At 40.7% G+C, this 19,014-nt stretch overlaps 1 protein-coding gene across 1 annotated transcript in view; it reads left to right on the top strand.

The window, feature by feature from the left end:
- Positions 1 to 12,375: 12,375 nt before the first annotated feature.
- The window catches only part of spred1 (sprouty related EVH1 domain containing 1), a 29,208-nt gene continuing 22,569 nt past the window's right edge, over positions 12,376 to 19,014 (top strand). The window contains exon 1 of the mRNA XM_034859208.1: positions 12,376 to 13,325. Within this exon, the coding sequence (XP_034715099.1) occupies positions 13,294 to 13,325 (32 nt within the window). The 5' untranslated portion in view covers positions 12,376 to 13,293. The remainder of the gene's footprint in view (positions 13,326 to 19,014) is intronic.

Below are 19,014 nucleotides of genomic sequence, written 5' to 3' on the forward strand. Positions count from 1 at the left end.
GTGGACTTTTTCACTTTGTAAACCTAAAATGTGCACAAAAAAAGATATATAAACACAATAAAGGAAGGGGAAAAAGCCAAAAAGCATGATATGAGCACTTTAAATTTCACCCATCCATGCAGAAAAAAATGAAGCAGTACCGCTCAAACAAGTCTAAGAAATACAACATGACATATCAACCGCTGGTGTGTTTTGATACCGACACAACAACATACTGTTGATAACGATAAGTAATGCCAGCCTGTTAGGTAACTGGCTACAAAAATCCAAAACAATGAAAACAGATGGCTAGTCCACAGACTAGCCTGGCAATTATAACATGCTTTGTTATAAACTTTACTTAATTAATGTCAAGGGGAACACTGAGTGACATAACCCCAAATCGTTTTTGACAATTAGTCATAGGAAAAAAACTCAGATTGGACAGATAATCCCGCTAGCTGCCTGGGTTTAACCTGCTGAGATCTGAGGAGCATCTAACCACAGTCCTCATTAATCGCACAGAGTTTAAAATGCCATCTCAAAATAAGCTGAAGGCTACGGACATTGGTCCTAAGATGAGGGACATTGGGTAGAATTTGCGGCGGCACTTGAACAATCCCGGAACATTGTGGATATAGACTAGATAACTTTAAGAAAGTCTTAAATTCTAGGGGTTCTCTGCCATTTATTTTGCTTCCGTTTGTTCTCCTGTTTTTTGCTCATAGATTAGTATTGTCCATTTGTTAAGGCCCTTACTTTAATAGTTTGGCCTTGGAGACCCTGACTCCTTATGTTCTACCATTTCTGCAATAGTAGTTGGTTTATCTCTAAACTTTTTCCTATGACTAATTGTCAAAAACGATTTGGGGTCATTCAGTGTTCCCTTTGACATTATTTAAGTAAAGGTTATAACAAAGCATGTTATAGGCTAATTGACAGGTTATTTAATAAGAAATAGAACGCAATGTAGCCCATGGAAATTGCAAATGTAGAGAGAAAATATAACATATTAATGGTGCAAGTATTTAAAAAAACTGTCTGAAGTTCACAAAATCCAAAAGATGCACAATGCCAAAAACATACTAAAGGTTAACGGTCAGAAGTTGCTCATATCAAGTTTTGTTGAGATTTATGTTGATCACCTAATCACACACCAAGTGATCTGCCACCCAACTAATAACGGTTTCATCATGCCTGCCAGAAACAATGACACATGTTCGACCCATCTTGAAGGTTAAAGACACAACTGTTATGTTTAACATAGCTAATCTGAATTTCAGGTTGGTGTAACAATGCTAATCCAGTAAGAAACCCAAGACATGATTTCCAGAAAAGCAGGGCTAACAATTACAAAACCTGGCTTCAGTTAGCCTATCAAACTAAACCAGGATTAAACATGTCATAAAAGCCAAGCAAGTGAACACCACGGCGGGTGGGACATAGCTATATCGTACTTAGAGTAACATCCACACTTAAACACATTAAAGTAGTTGCAGCTAATTTGAATAAACTTACCATTTAGCTTCGCAGCGAATCGTCTTGCTAGTAGCTAGCTAGCATCTTTTTCTTCGCTCTCAGACGACTGTTCGGGCATTCAAACCCAACTTTAGTTTCGAAACTTATTTCTTCAAAATGTTATTTGTTGTTTTTAACGCCATTATATAAAGCTATCGTAATTAACTATTTTAGCAAATGCATCCTTTTTAATGTTTTACTCTTTTTATGGTTTGACTGGATGCACTTGTTAGACGCGCGGTCTGTCATTAGTGGGCGTTTGATTTACTCACTACGTGCTCGCCAAGCGGTGCAGTGAATCACGGATGAATAAAGTGGACGTACATGCAGTCTTTATGACTTATACAGAAGTGTAACATCGCTAAACAGAATAATAACCATTTTCCAAAATGTGTACATCATTAACGATGTGTGGTTGAGAAAACCTGTGCACAACTAGGTAGGAACACCACACGTATGTCCACCTACGTACAATTTTGTATTTCTTTCTTTAGCTGACTGGTACAAATCAATAACACGGGTTTGCACGTGACGCGGAAGTCGGACGCTGTTTTCTAAGACTTTTATTTCTAACAAAAATATTTGGCATCTGTTAGATTAACAGAAAAAGAATATGGAAAATAGGCATGTACCTATCCGACTTATCCCGATACTGTTGTTGAATTAATAATACACTTTATACCTTCCACTTTATACCTTCGTTCCGCTATGCAGAAGAGATGAGGGCACCAGACTTTCCTAACTAAAGATTACTTTCCTAACTAAGACAAAATAACATAGATGTAATGTATTGAATTCTTATATTTGATATTTAAATAAAATAATAATTCAATTCGAAAATAGAATGTAATCACACGTCTTAAAATAAATTTAAAGAAATAAAATGTAGCAGTAGAAACAAAATAGTGTATTGATCAAACATACAATAGTAATCAAACTGAAACCAAAAAACTGGATCAGCCCGTCAATCTTCTAATTGGTCTAATTTTTCAGCTATTTGGTCAATATCGGGGCCGTTATCCGATCTTAATATCAGATCGGTACACTCTTTATATGGAATTATCATGGAGGGTTTTGGTACAGTTTTACTCTTATTTCTATCATGAGAGTGATGCAGAAGCCACCTTGTCCAGGAACCATGCTCTTGGAGAGATATGAATGCTTGAAGTAGGCCTAGATTCAATGCAAAATGTTCTGGGTTGCACTGCAAATGCAAGTTTTCAGACATGTCGAACATGCAGACTAAATTACATATTGTCCACATTAATGAAAGGAAACCTGGTGTTGTTAATGAGCTGTTTGGGTCTGCTACAAAACCATATGTTGATTAAAGTGGTAATTGATGTGTATTTATATTTAGAATTATTGTAGTGCTGTATAGCTCCAGATTAGGGGCTACTAAAAACAATTAAGTTAAACTAATGTGCTTTTAAATGTGTATTTCTGTTACAGAATTTTACTAGTCTATATTTCTTTTTATGTATTTATATTTCTGTGTAAGTGTTAACCTCTGTTTGTTTTGTGATTTGGATTTTAACAGTTGATAATCCATTTTTGGTTTGTTTTTGTTATGTAACAAAAAGCGTATCCACACCATCCACACATACAGAGATACAGGGCTGGAGTCCTATTTCAGAATGGCCTGGACCGTTTCATATTTATGTTTAAAATAATAAACAATCTGGCAAACTAAGATTATTATTGACCTCCTTGTGCTGCCTGCCACACATAAATTAGTGCAGGTTGATAAAGACAAATACGTCACTCATACTTTGGGCACAGACCATCATCAGCCACAAGGGGGAGCCAAGCACTCTTATTTCACTAAACTGTCAGCTGTGTGTTGTTTTTGAAGATAGATAAGAACATTTAGTTAAACTCTGGCTAGTTTCTTCTGAGTCTTGCCCTGCGTTTGAGCCGTGTTTCAGACTTGTCTTGACCGTGGACCAGCATGAATATTTTTGTGTCAACTCATGCACTCCAACCCCATACAGTTTTACAATATATTACAACCCCTGAGTCTTAACCTAATTTCTCTTTGGTCTCGGGCATGACTCAGTCTCTACTTGGCCTCCTTCTCGAAAATAGCTTCACTGAAACTGTGTGTGGATCACACACTTGGGCCTAAACATTTTGTTGCACATGATAAACACAATATGTACTACCTTCCCCCACTTGATGGCAGTGTAGACCAAAAAAAGCCACTGACAATGAAGCGGTTCACATTTCACCTAGCAACAGGGCTGCTGCTTGTTCATTCACACACCTACATGGTTCCACGTGATGCCCCTCCACTTTCCCATGTACAAACAATCCATCACAAGTACATGCAAGCACACCAGCTCAGGTACAATTGCATATAGGCTGATACACAAACTTTATTTATCTGTAAATGCTAACACGTGTGTGCAGATGAACAGTGAGCTTTTGCCCACATACAAACAATAAAAAATGGACTTTTAAAAAATCATTATAGACAAATAGTACAGGCAGCAGAATTTGGAAGAAGCTGTGTCTATGTGACACCAGAGCTCTGTTGTACAGCCCAGTACTACTGTCAACCCACATAAAGCCACTTTCAGTGTGAATGGAAACGGTTTGATTTGGCTTTCAGGCCACGGTCAGAGTCAATGCAACAGCCTCTAATAGTAGAATTACTCCCACCACTTTTACCCCTTAGGCTCCCACTTTCCTCCATTCACCCTCGACCACGTCCTTTTTGTCTTCCCCCTTCCCTTTTCTCCCATTCTCCTTCCTTTGCCCCATTCCAAATAAACATACAGACCCTGTTTATTTGTCCCATTTGAGAAAACAGGTCAGAGATCTTGGCAATGTGTAAGAGAAGCAATGACAAAAATCAATTGGCTCTGCAAGTCTCAAGACTGCCATGCTGTAAATTGGCTCTGAATGACAGCACTATGTGGACAGTCTTTTTATTTTTTATAGTTCCTCTTTTAAAAAATACATAAAGGGCTCCTGGATAGCTCAGTTGGTAGAGCAGGAACTCATGCATAGAGGTTTAATCCCCAACGCAACGGGCCGGGGTTCGACTCCTTTGCTTCATGTCATTGCCCCTTCTCTCCACCTTTGGAGACCATGTCTTTAGCTGTCCTGTCAAATAAAGGCATATACATTCCCTAAAAGATACATGAAAGCAAACTTTGGTGAATTTAGAATTAAGCAATGAATGTACTTCCTTTCACAAAAACCATGTCGAGGGACTTTTGACTGAAAGCATGTGATTGGGTTAGTGGTATTGTCATTCCCAAGTGGCCAAACTTACAGAAAGCAAGTTTCTGTGGTTTTTGACAACGCTTACGGTAATGAATAATAGTTTTGTTAAATCGATTCCATTTTATGGACAAATCCATCCCAACATCTTTTTATACATTGGGTTTCTTAGAAAGCTGAATTTCATCATGATAGTCAAACTTGTCAGGACCCTGAGAAGCCATGTAGGAAACAGGCTAATTTCCACGATCAATTAAGAAGCCTAGTTTTCCGGTCTGCATGTGTGCTGGCGGGTGACAGACATATAAACCATAGATGCCAACTTCCCCCATACTTCCTAGGCTCTTTAATTAACTCTTTGATCTGAGTGCTATGTAGTCAGCTCAGGCCTGAGGCCGCTCCGACGGCCAAGCTCTCCTTGGATGGATAGCATTTCATGTACAGCACCACACAGCAGGAAGAAATGAAAATGCTGACATTTTCCTGTTTGTATCTAAATGAAAGTTTGTATTCTGTTTTACTTTTATTCTAGTTTTGCTCTGTGTAAATCCAGGAGAATCTTGAGGTGATTTACACTGATTGCTGTACTGTATTCAGCACATAAAGTTAGCACTATGCATGTGGACACATTGTGTGATTGTTAGTTTCTACAGCAACATCTGCATTGTGGTAGCATCTAAAGTCTACATTTTGGTGCCATTCAATACAATTACAACACACAGACTGGCTTAATCAGATGCTGTGTGTTAAGGACTTGACCGTCAGTGGAGTGTATCTAGATTTGAGGGGATTGAAGTGAAGGCACAGTAGATCTGGCGAGTTTTAAAAGGAGCAACAAGCTCACTTTGTCGGTTGGAATTTGCAGCACCATGGAACGACTTAATAACAATGCGTGAAGCAATGAAAATTACACAGCGACTGCTCGAAAAGGAAAAATTAATTGCTCTCAGGTTGCACTCTGGAGAAGTCTGTTCATTCAAGCACATGCATGGACACACAAACACACACACACACACACACACACACACACAACACACACACACACACACATGTATGCACCGGTGCACATGGAACCTTGACTGCGAGCAGAACTAGGCCTCAGGACTGGAAGTGCGTGTGTGTGTGTGTGTGTGTGTGTGTGTGTGTGTGTGTGTGTGTGTGTGTGTGTGAACCTGCAGCTCTCCTGTGCTGTGCAGTGGAGAGAAGAATAGGGCCTGGGCCACATTCCAGCCCTGCCTCCCTGGGCGAGAGACAGTATTCAGCATTCCTCTGCCTGCCTATCAGGCCAGGTGCATTCCAGCACACACAGACACACACAGACACACATACACACACTTTTATGCTCAATCAAAAATACAACATGTGTAGACATGTACGTTTGTGATCATGTGTACATACAAGCACATAGGTGGTCATACAGAACATCTTTGTGTGTGCGTGTTGACATTTAAAAAAAACAAAAACTTAAATAGCCTATTAACTTCTGCAAAACACCGACCCACCCACATAAGTCTACATTCTCTGTACATACGTGTGCTACCTTGCTCACATTAATACATGTAGGCTTAAAGCAAAACAAACTAGCATTGTCTGTGCAGTGCTGTTCTTGTACTGCTAAATTATGTGAAAATATGTTCTCTGCCTCTTTAATTCCTGTATGATTCAGTCGTTTTTAATGCATGGACTTTTCTGTTTGGAGGAGGCTGAGCTATTTAAAGAGCAGGGGTTGAATACACTGAATGTACAGCCAGCCTCTTTTTGAAGTTCATACGGTGCTGCGATGCACTGTGAGTCACACATGACAGTGCAGACGGGGGGGGGGGGTGTGTGTGTGTGTGTGTGTGTGTGTATGTGCTATGTCTGTGCTTGTGCGTGTGCGTGTCCCCATCCAGGTCTTAAATTCATTTATCAGGAGATTTACTTAGGTTCTTTTCTCTTTAGACGAGAATAAAACGGAAAATGCCAGGTTGTCAATGTGAACAAACACAGCACCCATAAGAATAATGTGATTATAATCATCTCTTCTCAAGGGTAAGGTAGGCCAGTTAAGGGGATTCAAGAGGTTGACTAGGAGACAACTGCAGGAAAAATGAGATGGAGGGGCGGATGGATTGATGTGAGAGAGAACGGGACGCTGTCCTCATGCAAAGTCAGTTTAATCTGCAGGTTTTTTTCTAATGTAAAGACACAACAATCCCAGAACAAAAGCTCCATTCAGTGTTAACGCGCTGCTTCCCTTCCAAACTATTCCACCATACAACAGAGGAAAAGGTTGTTGGTTACATGCTATTTGACAGGCACGGGACTCCATGCTTGACAAGCCATGAATCAGAACATTACTCCCTGGCATTCCTCCCTCACCGTTACGCTTACTTCCCCTAGTCTTACATTCCCCATCGCTATCCTTGTCCTTTTTCTCCTTCCTTGTCTCTCATCCTTCACCTTCCTCCCTTTCTTCCCCTTTACATCCCAGTTTATGTCTGCTGGTAGCGTGAGCCAATTCCCGCCCTTCTCCCACTCACCCCCCACCCTCCTCAGCCCACTTCTCATCTATTTCCATGTGGCGACTTTTCATCAGTGAAGTGCCTTCCTGGCCCGACTACCCCCACCCCACCTACTCCCTCCGCCACTCACTGAATGGATGCAGCATTAAAGAGAGAGGGAGAGAGAAGGCTGAAACCATCCTTCCTTCCTCCTACAAGCGCCACCCCTTTGGCTGTCGCAGAAGTGGTATGTTCCACAGCTAGGACTGCAGAAGTTGAGAGAACACATTGTTTGTAATCTAGCATTGCAGGGGTCACTTCCTGACTCGTGTGTCCGCTCTCTGAGCCCCGCACCGAGCACTTCTTTCCCCCCTCCTCTCTGTGTGTCCGTCCATTGGCCAAGACGCCTCTGGCTTTTGGACAAGCCCTGTTCTTCCTCTTTTGTGTAGGAAAGCTTCAACATCTGAAAACAATCAAATAATCTGGGCACAATGCGTCTCTTCATGGAGGGATGCTGCTGGTTCCCAGATGAGCAGGAGGATTAAGTGGAGGAGGCCATAACGAAGAGAAAAGAGGGATGGGAACTAAACAGCTGAGGGGGGGGGGGGGTACTTATTGTTAGTTACTAGATTTTCATAGCAAAATATGTGTATGTGTGTGTAGGTAGTTTTGACTCAGAGGTTTTACAGTCATTGATTGCTTCTCGTTTGATGCAGAAGGGAAACATAGCAGTTAAAGGTGCTCTAATCGATTACTTCTTGATGACATTCGAAATATTTTCAAACAAAACAACACTAGCTTGCCCCTCCTTCCTCCTCATCCCGTCCCCTCCCTTCTGTACTTCCGTGCACTAACCTCCCCCCCCACCCAAATCCTCCTTGTCAGTTATTGGCTGGAACGTTGGAACACTGTTTGTGTATGCATCGTGGTAGAGGTGGGCACGGTTTGTTTGTGTTTCCGTTTCTAGACCCTTGGCTGTCTACAAAGACATTTTGTTTTTTACAGTGTGTTCTGGGGACAGACAGCTCGCGGATAGAGAAGAGATGTTTGCTGTATGTGACAACAAATGTTGTACCTTAAAAGATGCGTTAGAGCACCTTTAAAATAAAACAGTAACCCTAAACCTTAAAGTCTCAATGCTAAAGTCATTTTTGCAATTTGAGGAAATAAAGCATTCAATTGCTAAAAAAATATATTAAGCTATATCTATAATACCTTATAGATACTGTATTTAAGGTATTGCTTAAAGGAATAGTTTGTCATTTTGGGAATTAATTTGTTGCCGGGAGTTCGATGAGAGGATGGAAACCACTCTTACGGCTGGCCTAGCTCCGACCAAAATGAACAAAATCTGCCTCCAAGCATCTCTTTTAAACACATTATGTCAGACTTAAAAAGCCGTACAAAAAGGGAACTGTAAAAATTTTCCTCATTCTTCTTTCTGATATACAGTACACAAATGTACACACAGAACCGCAAAAGCATGCACGTGCCCACACACACACACGCACACATGCACGCCAACTTCTCCCGTGTCTCGGATGCTGTTCCTACTCATCCCCATGAGAATGGTAAATAGTGATCTGTAACTTCCCCTCCAACATATTCATTAATCCCTTCTATCCTGTGGGGCTGGATGATGATTACAGGGAAGCCAACTGAAGCCGCCCAAATAAACACCCCTCAGGCAGCAACAAAGGCCTGTCCACCTCACCCTAAACACAGCTTCCCCAGCTAGATCAGGTTTCAATTAAGCCCACGCATTACATGCAAACAATAGGAAGTAACAGAGTCTTGAGCGCTGAAGAGGCTAACTGCGGCTGAAACCATTTTAGTTTCCCATTTTTGTAGTTGAGTTGTTAGTGGCTGGTACAAATTTACTGGCAAGCAGATCTTGAGAGTTAATCAAGCCTAGTTTCAAACCTAACAGCAAATCTGAGGTGGAGTGACAGTCTGTCAGTCTTACCCTCATGACAAATGCAATGTATAATGTAAAAAAAAGCTGTAAGGGATAAAACACAATTTACTTAAAAGCAAGGTGTCACATTTTTTGTTTCTGTTTATTCTAAGCACAACAACGTATTCCCCCCTCTAAAACACACTCCAGTATGGTTTTAGATGCTCACATTGTTCAAATCCTAAGCATTTATGCAACTTAAACAATCCCAGAGATGTGTTTCTCTCAAGGGCTTTGCAACCATGATGACCTTCCATCTGAACCAACATCCTTGTGCATGGTCACAAGACTTGCTCTTTAAACTTGACACACTTCACTCATCCAGTTATCCACATCCGTCTTCTAAGACATTCTTGAAACAAAATGCTGCATAAACAACTTCAAAGATTTCTCAACCAGTATCCTAAAGACGATTAAGCAATAAAGTAAATGTTTGCATCTCTAGTTCCACACTGATCATATGCACATACACCCAGTCTGAAAGAGAGACAGACAGTGCAAGTACACCGCACATAGTCAAACATGCCTAAAGGCCCTCACACTTCCTTCCCCTCTAGCCACTACACCTTTTCTACTCACCACCCTGCAATTAGCGTGCCTAAAAGTTCCAGGCTTCCGAGGCCAGGCCCACACTAATCATAGGTATGCATTGTTTTGTTCAGCTGCCAGGCCTTTAAAAATCAACACCTCTTGTTTAAGCCACACCTTTTGGCCCGGAACGCAGTTATTCCACTGACACAGTCCAAGGTGTCCCACAGACAAACAGAAGAGGTACACTCCACAGGTGTGTGTTTTTTTAAGAATGGAAAGAAACAACATTTTTACCACTAGAAAACACTGGAAATTCAACAAAAGTTAAGGTAACCTTAACGTGTTGACAAAAAAGAGGGAGGTAAAAAAAATGTGAGGCAGAGGATCCTGAGATTAGGTTATTTACAAAAGTCATAAGCCATCTCCAGTCTTTCTCCCTTCATGCCCTGAGGTCTCGCAGACTGTATGGAGGCAACTACAAAGACTGGTTTCCTTTCCACAGTTGCTGTACAAAGAGAGGCCCTCACTTTTCCTCTCTTGTGACCTGACTGGTAGGAGCTGTTTTGAGGTTGTCATCTGATTTGACTCATCATAATCCAATACTAGAGAGGAATCTCCTGCGATATCATAAATAAAAGTGGCCATGGAGAGGTTTGTTTGTTTTTAATGCCGTGAGGTAGATTAGTTTGTCCCTTATCAATGTTCGTGCCTCCCTATAATGTTATCAAGTCCTTCTGTGAATTTTCAATTTGGTAATTCAATTTATTAACCACATTTTGTTTATCATCTGCAAACAGCCACTCAAAATAAGCATGACAGTCCTGTCCAACCCTGCACACCTACAGGTCTAAACAGGTTAATTAGGGGTCACGTCAACGTAACAAAGTCACAAGTGAGCTTTCATTTATGCATTTCAAATGTTAACTCATATTTCAAGTCAGAAATTAAAGCTCTTAAGTTCATGAGTAGAATAAAAGTCAAGTAAGGTTGTTTTTTTGTGTTGGACTCTGCTAAATACATCCTTTATGCGATGGTTGCTTGTTGGCAATATAGGAATGTTAGCTTGTTTATCGTCTTAAAGAGAATTGTAATGACCCTGATGGCATTTAGTGAGAGAAGTCAAGAGATGCCTCTGTTAACCAAACATCCTGTTGCCTTGTTTAAGTGCACTACAGTGTGTTCAGTGTGTGAAAAACACAGGAAATGCACACTCAGGCCATCCACATTTGGAAATTAGAATGAAGGCCGACCTTCTGAACCCTGAATACTCTGAAGGGTTCAAGCATGCTAGTAGGAAAATAACAGGGTCGTTGCTTTTTCTGCTCTTTTTTAAACAAGAGCCAATTTATTTCGACTTGATGACCTGATTCAAAAAAAGACAAAGTGAAGACGAGTGGCCACATTTAGTAAAATGCGGACAGAGTTGGTTTTCTATACCTTAATAATCCAACGAAAGACTTTTTTAGAATTGCAGATTTGTTTTTAAAGTACAGTATATAAGCGTGCAAAACATTCAAATCAAGCTGACATCTGTAGTTTTGCTGAGAAAACAATCCCAAGGGACAATTCACCCCTGCTCTCAGGCAATCCTCAGGATAGCAATACACACCTCAGACGGGAAATCTAGTGAAATACAAAAAAGGAAGTGCACGATATGTGTCGTGGCTGTACAGGTGGTGGTCCTGAATGTATGGGCTATGTATATACAGTGACACAGAGGGATGTTTTACATGGCTGCAACATAAAGCCGTGGCACAAGTTGCATGAAAGCCAGAGAAATACAAAGAAACTTCTCACACAACATGCTGTCACTATGACAACCAGGCAGAATCATTTAGCCTGATCTCTTGCCATTCCACACAGCACAGAAATCCAATAGCATTTAAGTCTTACGCAACCAGGCCAACGATTCGCTCTGCAAGGCTTTTAACACATTTTTGTCTCTGAGGGTGTTTTATTTTGGTGGGTGCTCCAACGGCCTAGAGAGAGTTAGGGGTGCAAGGTAGGGTAGATTTAAATATATGACTACTTGTATAAAACCCCCTGCTTGTGTTTAATAGTTATGGAGGTTAATCTCATGCCTCGTTTTTATTAACCATTAGAGGCTATTGCATTACTGAAACAATGACACACACGCTGTCATTTCAAACTAGCACTCAGAATAGCTTTGTGTTTCAGAAAAGGATCCTCATTTTGTGAATTGACTTTCTTTCACTTAATGTTGGCTTGAAGCTCTGCATATGCATTATAACTATATAATCACAATATAAAACCGCTTGGAGATAATATATAATAATAATAATAATAATAATAATAATAATAATAATAATAATAATAATAATAATAATAATAATAATAACCATAATAACAATAATAATCATAATGAATTGTCTTGTCTTTCATTGTGAATGGGGTCTATTGTAATTCCTTGTGCTGCACCAGTCTTTGCTGTGTGTGTGCATTAAAAGCATGTCCCCACAGACCTGAAGATTTTAAAATCTGGTTCTGGTTGGTTCGGGGGGCGGTCTATCATTGGGAGGCTGCTTAATGAAAAAAACAACAGAAATTGTTAATGGCCGAGGCTGTGTGTCAGTCCAAGTCCTTCCTCCGGATTATTTTCTACTTTGCGTGCTATCACACAGACGCTTCCCTCTTGTATCAATGCGTGATTGAAGGGAAACTTCTTTTGGGAAGTGCGGGGACTACTTTAGGTCAACTTTGGAAAGAAACACTCCTTATTCAATCAACATGGCTACAAGGGGACGCACTTTAGTACTATATACGTTATATTTAATGAAATATGATAAATAGTGGGCTGGTTGAGCTTATTTTACCGCAAGAGTGTTGTGGTTTTACTACGTCGCGGAAGGATCAAATTTTCTCAAGCGAGGGTCGACACATCCGCCCAGTTTTCCGATGTTTCATTCCCCCCGAGTTGAAAATGGAGTTCGATTAAAGCAGATGTCCACCAACTTCTCAAGGAAATTTCAAACCTAAATGATTTTACTTTACGCACCAGTATTCATACTGAACACAGCTGAACCTTTTTTTTCTGGCTTTGGATGCCTTTACTGCACATTACTCGGACACGTTGACGGAGCAACGCTCCACAACGCTTTTTCAAGTGTTGTCCTGGACCTGAAGTTGGCGAATGGATGCTCGACAGCCAGCCACAAATAACCTGCCAAACGTTACAGACTGCCACATTTTGTACATTTTTTGAGGATCTATTCTCATTTTTTGGGGGCAAAACGAGGATCTGTGATTGTTGAAGAGGATGATGCCGATGGCCCATTTGTTGTGGTCGGATTTTACTTCCAGGGAGGATAAAATGAATCAACGGTTGTCATTCCTCCTCGCGATTTAACGTTAGTTCCAGGCAGCAAAGCTAACGTTAGACTATCTCTATCTCCACTTGGTTTTCACAGGGACGCTTAGTTAGTTAGGCATGCCCCGTTGTACATCATTCACTTACTATCCAAAATAGGGGTCATTTCTACATGTGAAGAAAAATGGTGATATTTGTGGTATTTTATCCCGCCGTCGCTGCGTCGTCGATGCTATTGCTAGGATTTGGATCCCCGTGAGGAAAAAATGAGTGAAGATTCAACAAATCCAAACAACGAGTGAGTACTGTTTATACATATTCTCCATTTACATACAGCATACCGTTGGAATAAGAAGTACTGGCACATCTTTGGATATTAACACACGCGTTACTCGATGAGCCGATCATTAACGTTACCTTTTTCCCAATGACATTTCAAACCGAGCGACGCTGGAATGTCATCACCTCAACGTTACTCTCCTAATATCAACGATAAAGAAGCACACACTCATAATCTTTTTCTTTGGGTAGTTTTGCAGGCTAATAGAAAACTACACTATGGATTACATTGGGAGTTAGTAAAATTAAATGTCTTTCGTTCTTAATAATTTTTGTCTCATAGTTCAACATGTAGCTATGCTGTGAGGATTCATATTAGGCCACAGTGTATATATGTATATATATATATATATATATATATCCTGTATAGGTAAAATAATGGTTGCCTACACATACCGGTAATTTATTATAATGTATATTTATTACTGCTTTATAGATCGGCAGTTATAAGATGAGTTATGAGATCTCTCGTTTTAGATGTAACGTTACACAGCAATAATTCGGTCTAAATGGGATTTTATGTACACGTCTGTCCAATAGATTATGAATAGAAAGCGTTATGTTGACAATAGATCTGTAGAACTGTTGTCCGCCATGATTACGAAACATAATCCTCGATTCATATCGTGCAGATCATATGTTGTAATTCAGTCCAGCCTTTCTTCAATGAAAACCCTTCGAGTCGATTGCGGCAATGTCAACGATGAAGAGCTGAAGATGCCATTTTTTTTTCTCAATCACACTCATTTACATATCACAATCTCCATTCATAAAAAAAACGGTTAAAAATGCGTCGCATTCACTACCCAAACCCCAACAACGCACGGAGATCCATTGGAACCTGTGACATGATGTGTTTTTGTACACGTCGCGCCCATTTCCAGTCGCATTTCGCTATTGTCTTAATGGGCTGATCCCTTGTGTGCGCTTGTTGACAGTCAGTGAGAATCTGCTCCGGGAGGTGCTGCGGTCACATGATCCCCTCCATTCATAAAGTACCTGCCTGCCCATTCACAGCACTGTACACTGTTTCGCATTGCACCGACGATCACACAATGATCACATTTCCTGCATTTACTGCACAATGCATTACAAAATAAACACCCGTGCTTGTCTACTAGCCGTTTATTTTACATACGTGTTTTATCTAACCCTTTTTTTTCTTCTTCACTAACTCAGAGGATTTTCTTTGATAATGGATTTGTCACAGAGGAAGTCATATGCCCCTTTTCCAGCCATTCACAGTGCCAGGGTTTAATGTTCGAAACACACCCATGTTTTTCCCCATTCCATCTATCCGGCCTAAATGACTTTGATTGATTTCATGTGTGGACGCTGTGTCCTTGAACTACACTTTTATGTAACATATGTCATGGCGTCCTTTTTTCCTCATATCAAGCCACACACACACATCGATTACAATTAAATCACTCACTCTCACTTAACCAAGATAGATATTGTTTTAGGGAAATGTATCAGAGTTTTGCAATTAGTCACAATTTAAGCCTAAGTTGTGTAATAACCTAACATTAATTGATGCTTGTGTGAAGGGTGAAAGCTCTGATTCAAGCTCTCTGAATGCATCTTTCTCATGGTGTTAACCTCCAGTGAGAGAAATTACAGTAAAATTAAACCAATGCAATTTGCTGGCACTCCCTGCAATAACCTAAGGCACTGCTCGGGGCCCCAGGAGCTACTGCCATTGGCTACAGATCATCAGTGGTGTGCTAGATACAGTATATATGCTGGGTTTGTTCCACACTGCGTGATGGCCGCAGCTAAGATGGCGAGGTGATCCAAACATTGTTGCTATGATTCCACCACCTTTCAGGCTGTTGTATGATTCATAGTGTTGGAGTGAACAGAATACAGAGCGTTGACTGAGTCGTTTGTTTTTCCTAAAGCGAGTCTCCTTAACGTGGCCCTTCGACAAAGCCATTTCAAAAAAAAAAAATCGGATATTTTTTGTTTACATTCTTTTTAGCATCAAGCTTAATAGTCCCTTGTGTTGTGCGTCCCTTTTTTTTACATTTTGACATGTGGCATGTGGCATTGTGCTCTCCTCCATTGATAAGATAAATTCAAGAGCTTTGATGAGTCATTTGCTAAACTCTAAAAGAAATCTGCCTTTTGTTTGCATAATTCCTGGTTATATTTAGACCTCTTGCTGCCGTGTACAACTGTAATAAAGGAACTATGTGTTTGTTCTCCTGTAGCTTGCACCGTGAACATCTAATCAATAACAAAATGTGCGACGAGTCAGTCCGGAAGTGGTTTTGTCTGAATGATGGGTGGTAAGCCAAGCTGGTGTTCACACAACACACCCTTTGCTGAGAACATGTTACTTGGCCTTGGCGCAACTATGTTCACAAGACTGAAATGACAAGAAGGCACACACAGCCTCGTCCCATTTTGGTTTGGTCAGGACTACGGTCATGTGGGAGATTTATGAAAGTATGCGCAAGCAGCCTCTCAACTGAATGTCACGCTTATCTAAAATATTTATCTCAACCGAGGCAGTAGTATGTTGAGGTTCACCGGGCTGGTACCTTTTATCTGTGTACTGTAGATACTCCTTTTACATAATCATTGGACACATGTGAAAAGCTTGTTTTTACACATTGCATCCAATGCCCTGCTAAGCTAAAATTCTACATTTCTGGATTCATAGTTTTCTTTAAAAAAAACATGAAATAGATTACATTTAGACAAATAGAAGCTCCTCTGTTATCATAAATCCGTACCATGGGAAAATAAAAGAACTTAAAATCATGGATTTTAGTTTCTTTGGGCCTACAGACTCCTTTTGCTAAAATTAATCAAATGAATCCCTCATCCATTTACATCAGTGAAGATGCCTCCATGTTCCACTGAACACGCAGAGGGTATGGCCCCATTGTTTTAGATTCCCGCAGTTCTGTTGTCTGTTGGCCGTCAGGTGATTCCTCTCTCTGTGTCCTCTTCCTATCTGTGTGATTGATTTGACAGCTCAGCATTTATCTGCCAATGTGGGTGTCGTGATCTTATCACCTGAGGGCTGTTTTGCACTCCCATTCCTGTTGCAGAGCTTTCTAAACACATTCCTCCTAAACAACCCCCATCATGCCCTGAAACGACAAAGGGAGGCAGCTACTTCAGCTGTTAGGGCTAGTGCTTTATGGCCTGGGTAATTGCCTATATCCTGTGGCCCTTATGTTAAGCTAAATAATTTCCTGGACCTTTTTTTTTTTATAGATAGTGTTATTTGGGGTTATTGCCAGCAGGGATTTTCCTGGCTCAGAATGGGCATTTGGGGGGGGGGGGGGGGGGGGGACACATTAAGCCCCAGGAAGATTTGAGTGTCATAGACTTCATTTTCTGCATTGTGATACATTTTAAGGCACCAATTTATGGTGATAACGCCTTCATTTATCTCAAGGAAAACACAATATTCTGGTGACAGGTATAAAAAATGGAATATAAGGCAGTAAGGGGGCTTTCACATCCGGGACCTCATGGGCCCAGATCCTGACACACTTGACCCAAAAGTCCAGTTTGTTTCACTAATATGAACAGCTGGTTGTATGGTACCTTTTTCTTTCTCCCAAGGAGCATGTTCTGCTCCTAAGTTGAAAAATGTAGGAGTGACATACATAAGGTAACTGCTATTACAGTTGTAGGTATTTTGTACAATATTACAATTGTGTTATGAACACAAAATGTTAAGTGTATGTTTTCCATTTTGAAATACTACCAATTGATCACTACATTACCTGTGATATTGAATACACAGTGTAACAGACCACCATGGTTCGACATGTAACTGAACCGTCCACTAACTCCAAAGACTGAGCGGGACAGAAGGCAGCAGTTGTCATGCGTAGGCCCTACTCCTGGGTATGGGTCGCATCAGGCCTTAAAACCAATGGTACCAAAACATGGAATTGGACGGCTATGAAACCAGCTTAATTTAATACTGATGCCATGATCAAATGGCAGCGGCCTCTCGCTGCGTCAGCGGCCCCAGCGGTTCGGCACGCTCACCGGGAGAGTCTGGTATAGCCTTACCCTGCACAGAAAGACCGAGATCCCGTATCGCTAGTTTCCCAGGGAAGCGTTCAGGTCTAGTCAAAACAGTACAGCTTAGCTAGCGGTTGTGGATGAGAGGAAGGCTAGCTGCTGAAAATCATGATTTTTCTTCGGCTCGGGCTAAAACCTCTGGGGAGCGCGCCAAAAGTTTCTCTAGGCAGGAAAAACCCTGACTAGTTGTTGGATACGACCTTAATGAACACTTAGCTTTACTAGCTGGCCCAGTCTTAACTACAGGCATGTCTTATCTAACACACAATCTGCTGAGCTGAACACATCTTTGGTTTTGCTTCTGTATTCCTTTGGGGAAGTGTTGCTTGTGACTACGGTGGTTCACAAAGACGAAATGTGTTGTTTGTGTTATTTGACAAATATACATTAGGGCACATGTAACAGCATTTTACTTAACTGCTTGCTTGGCATGTTCTCACATTTTATAAGATTTAGGCATAGGTGATGTCTAAGACACTTTCATTTTATTGTAAAAATGAACTCGCTCTCAGTTTTAATATTTACTTAAGGTGAAAAGTTGCACAATCCTAAAAGTTATTTTGCGTACATTTTGAGTATTGCTTGTTCTTTTAGAAGCTGTTGTATTGTTGGTGACTATTAATGACAATTCTCCTCTGTATAACCGGAAGGCTGGGACTGTCTGAAACTGAGACAAGCCAGCAGACTGAACAGGCCTTGTCTAGTAGTGGCGTGTTCCATTCCCATGGCCACATTTAGGCCTGGATTCTGTGTATTTTAAACCTGAGCTACTTCCCTCTTATAATTTTCATTTCCTCTTCATGTATTTTAGGAGCACGCATAATCTGGCATAACTGTCAGCAGTGTATTTAGAGCATATTTTAAACCAAATTTCTTTACTTTTAAGACAAAGACCCGATGTGGACATACGCTGTCTTTGTAGGCCTACACTAAAAAACTTGCTGATTGGGTTGTGTCTCCATCACAGCATCCTGATAGCAGGGCTTGTCTTTATTTCTTTGTCAAGCTGGGCCTCTGATGTTCACAGACCATATCTCAATACCTCTAAGAAGTGCTGTTAACACTAAGTGTCCGAATTGTGGATATTGTTTTCAGTTGTGCTACATGCAGGAGCACGAAGGCTGGGCCTTATGTGAGCTCTTTGCTGCAGCTGGGCTGAGATGGTTCTTTCCTGCGAGGCCACAGACATAAAAGCGCACAGATGTAAATCCTAAACCTTGTGTCTTTGATTGAGTTTCCAAACACTTTGAAAACAGGAAGGGGTTTCTGTGTGTGCGTCTGTGCGCTTACACACTTGTGTGTTCATTTCTCTGGGAACATTTGGCATGTGTGTGTGTCCCTGGGAGAGATAGGCCTGGATCATAGACGAGTAAATGTAACCAATCATAGCTTTTATTTTATCAAATAAATCAGTTATTGAGTGAAGTTTTCAAATAACAACTTCAGATTGGAGGCATGTAAGAACATGTATTTTTATCTGCTCAGGATTATTAGTATTATTATAATTATTTGATCCGATTTTGTCCTGTCTAGTGGCTATATTTAGAATTTGGAACAGACTGTAATTGCTTTGTTAAAGTTTTTGTTTT

Source organism: Etheostoma cragini, chromosome 20 (genome assembly GCF_013103735.1).
Source record: "Etheostoma cragini isolate CJK2018 chromosome 20, CSU_Ecrag_1.0, whole genome shotgun sequence".
Taxonomy (NCBI): domain Eukaryota; kingdom Metazoa; phylum Chordata; class Actinopteri; order Perciformes; family Percidae; genus Etheostoma; species Etheostoma cragini.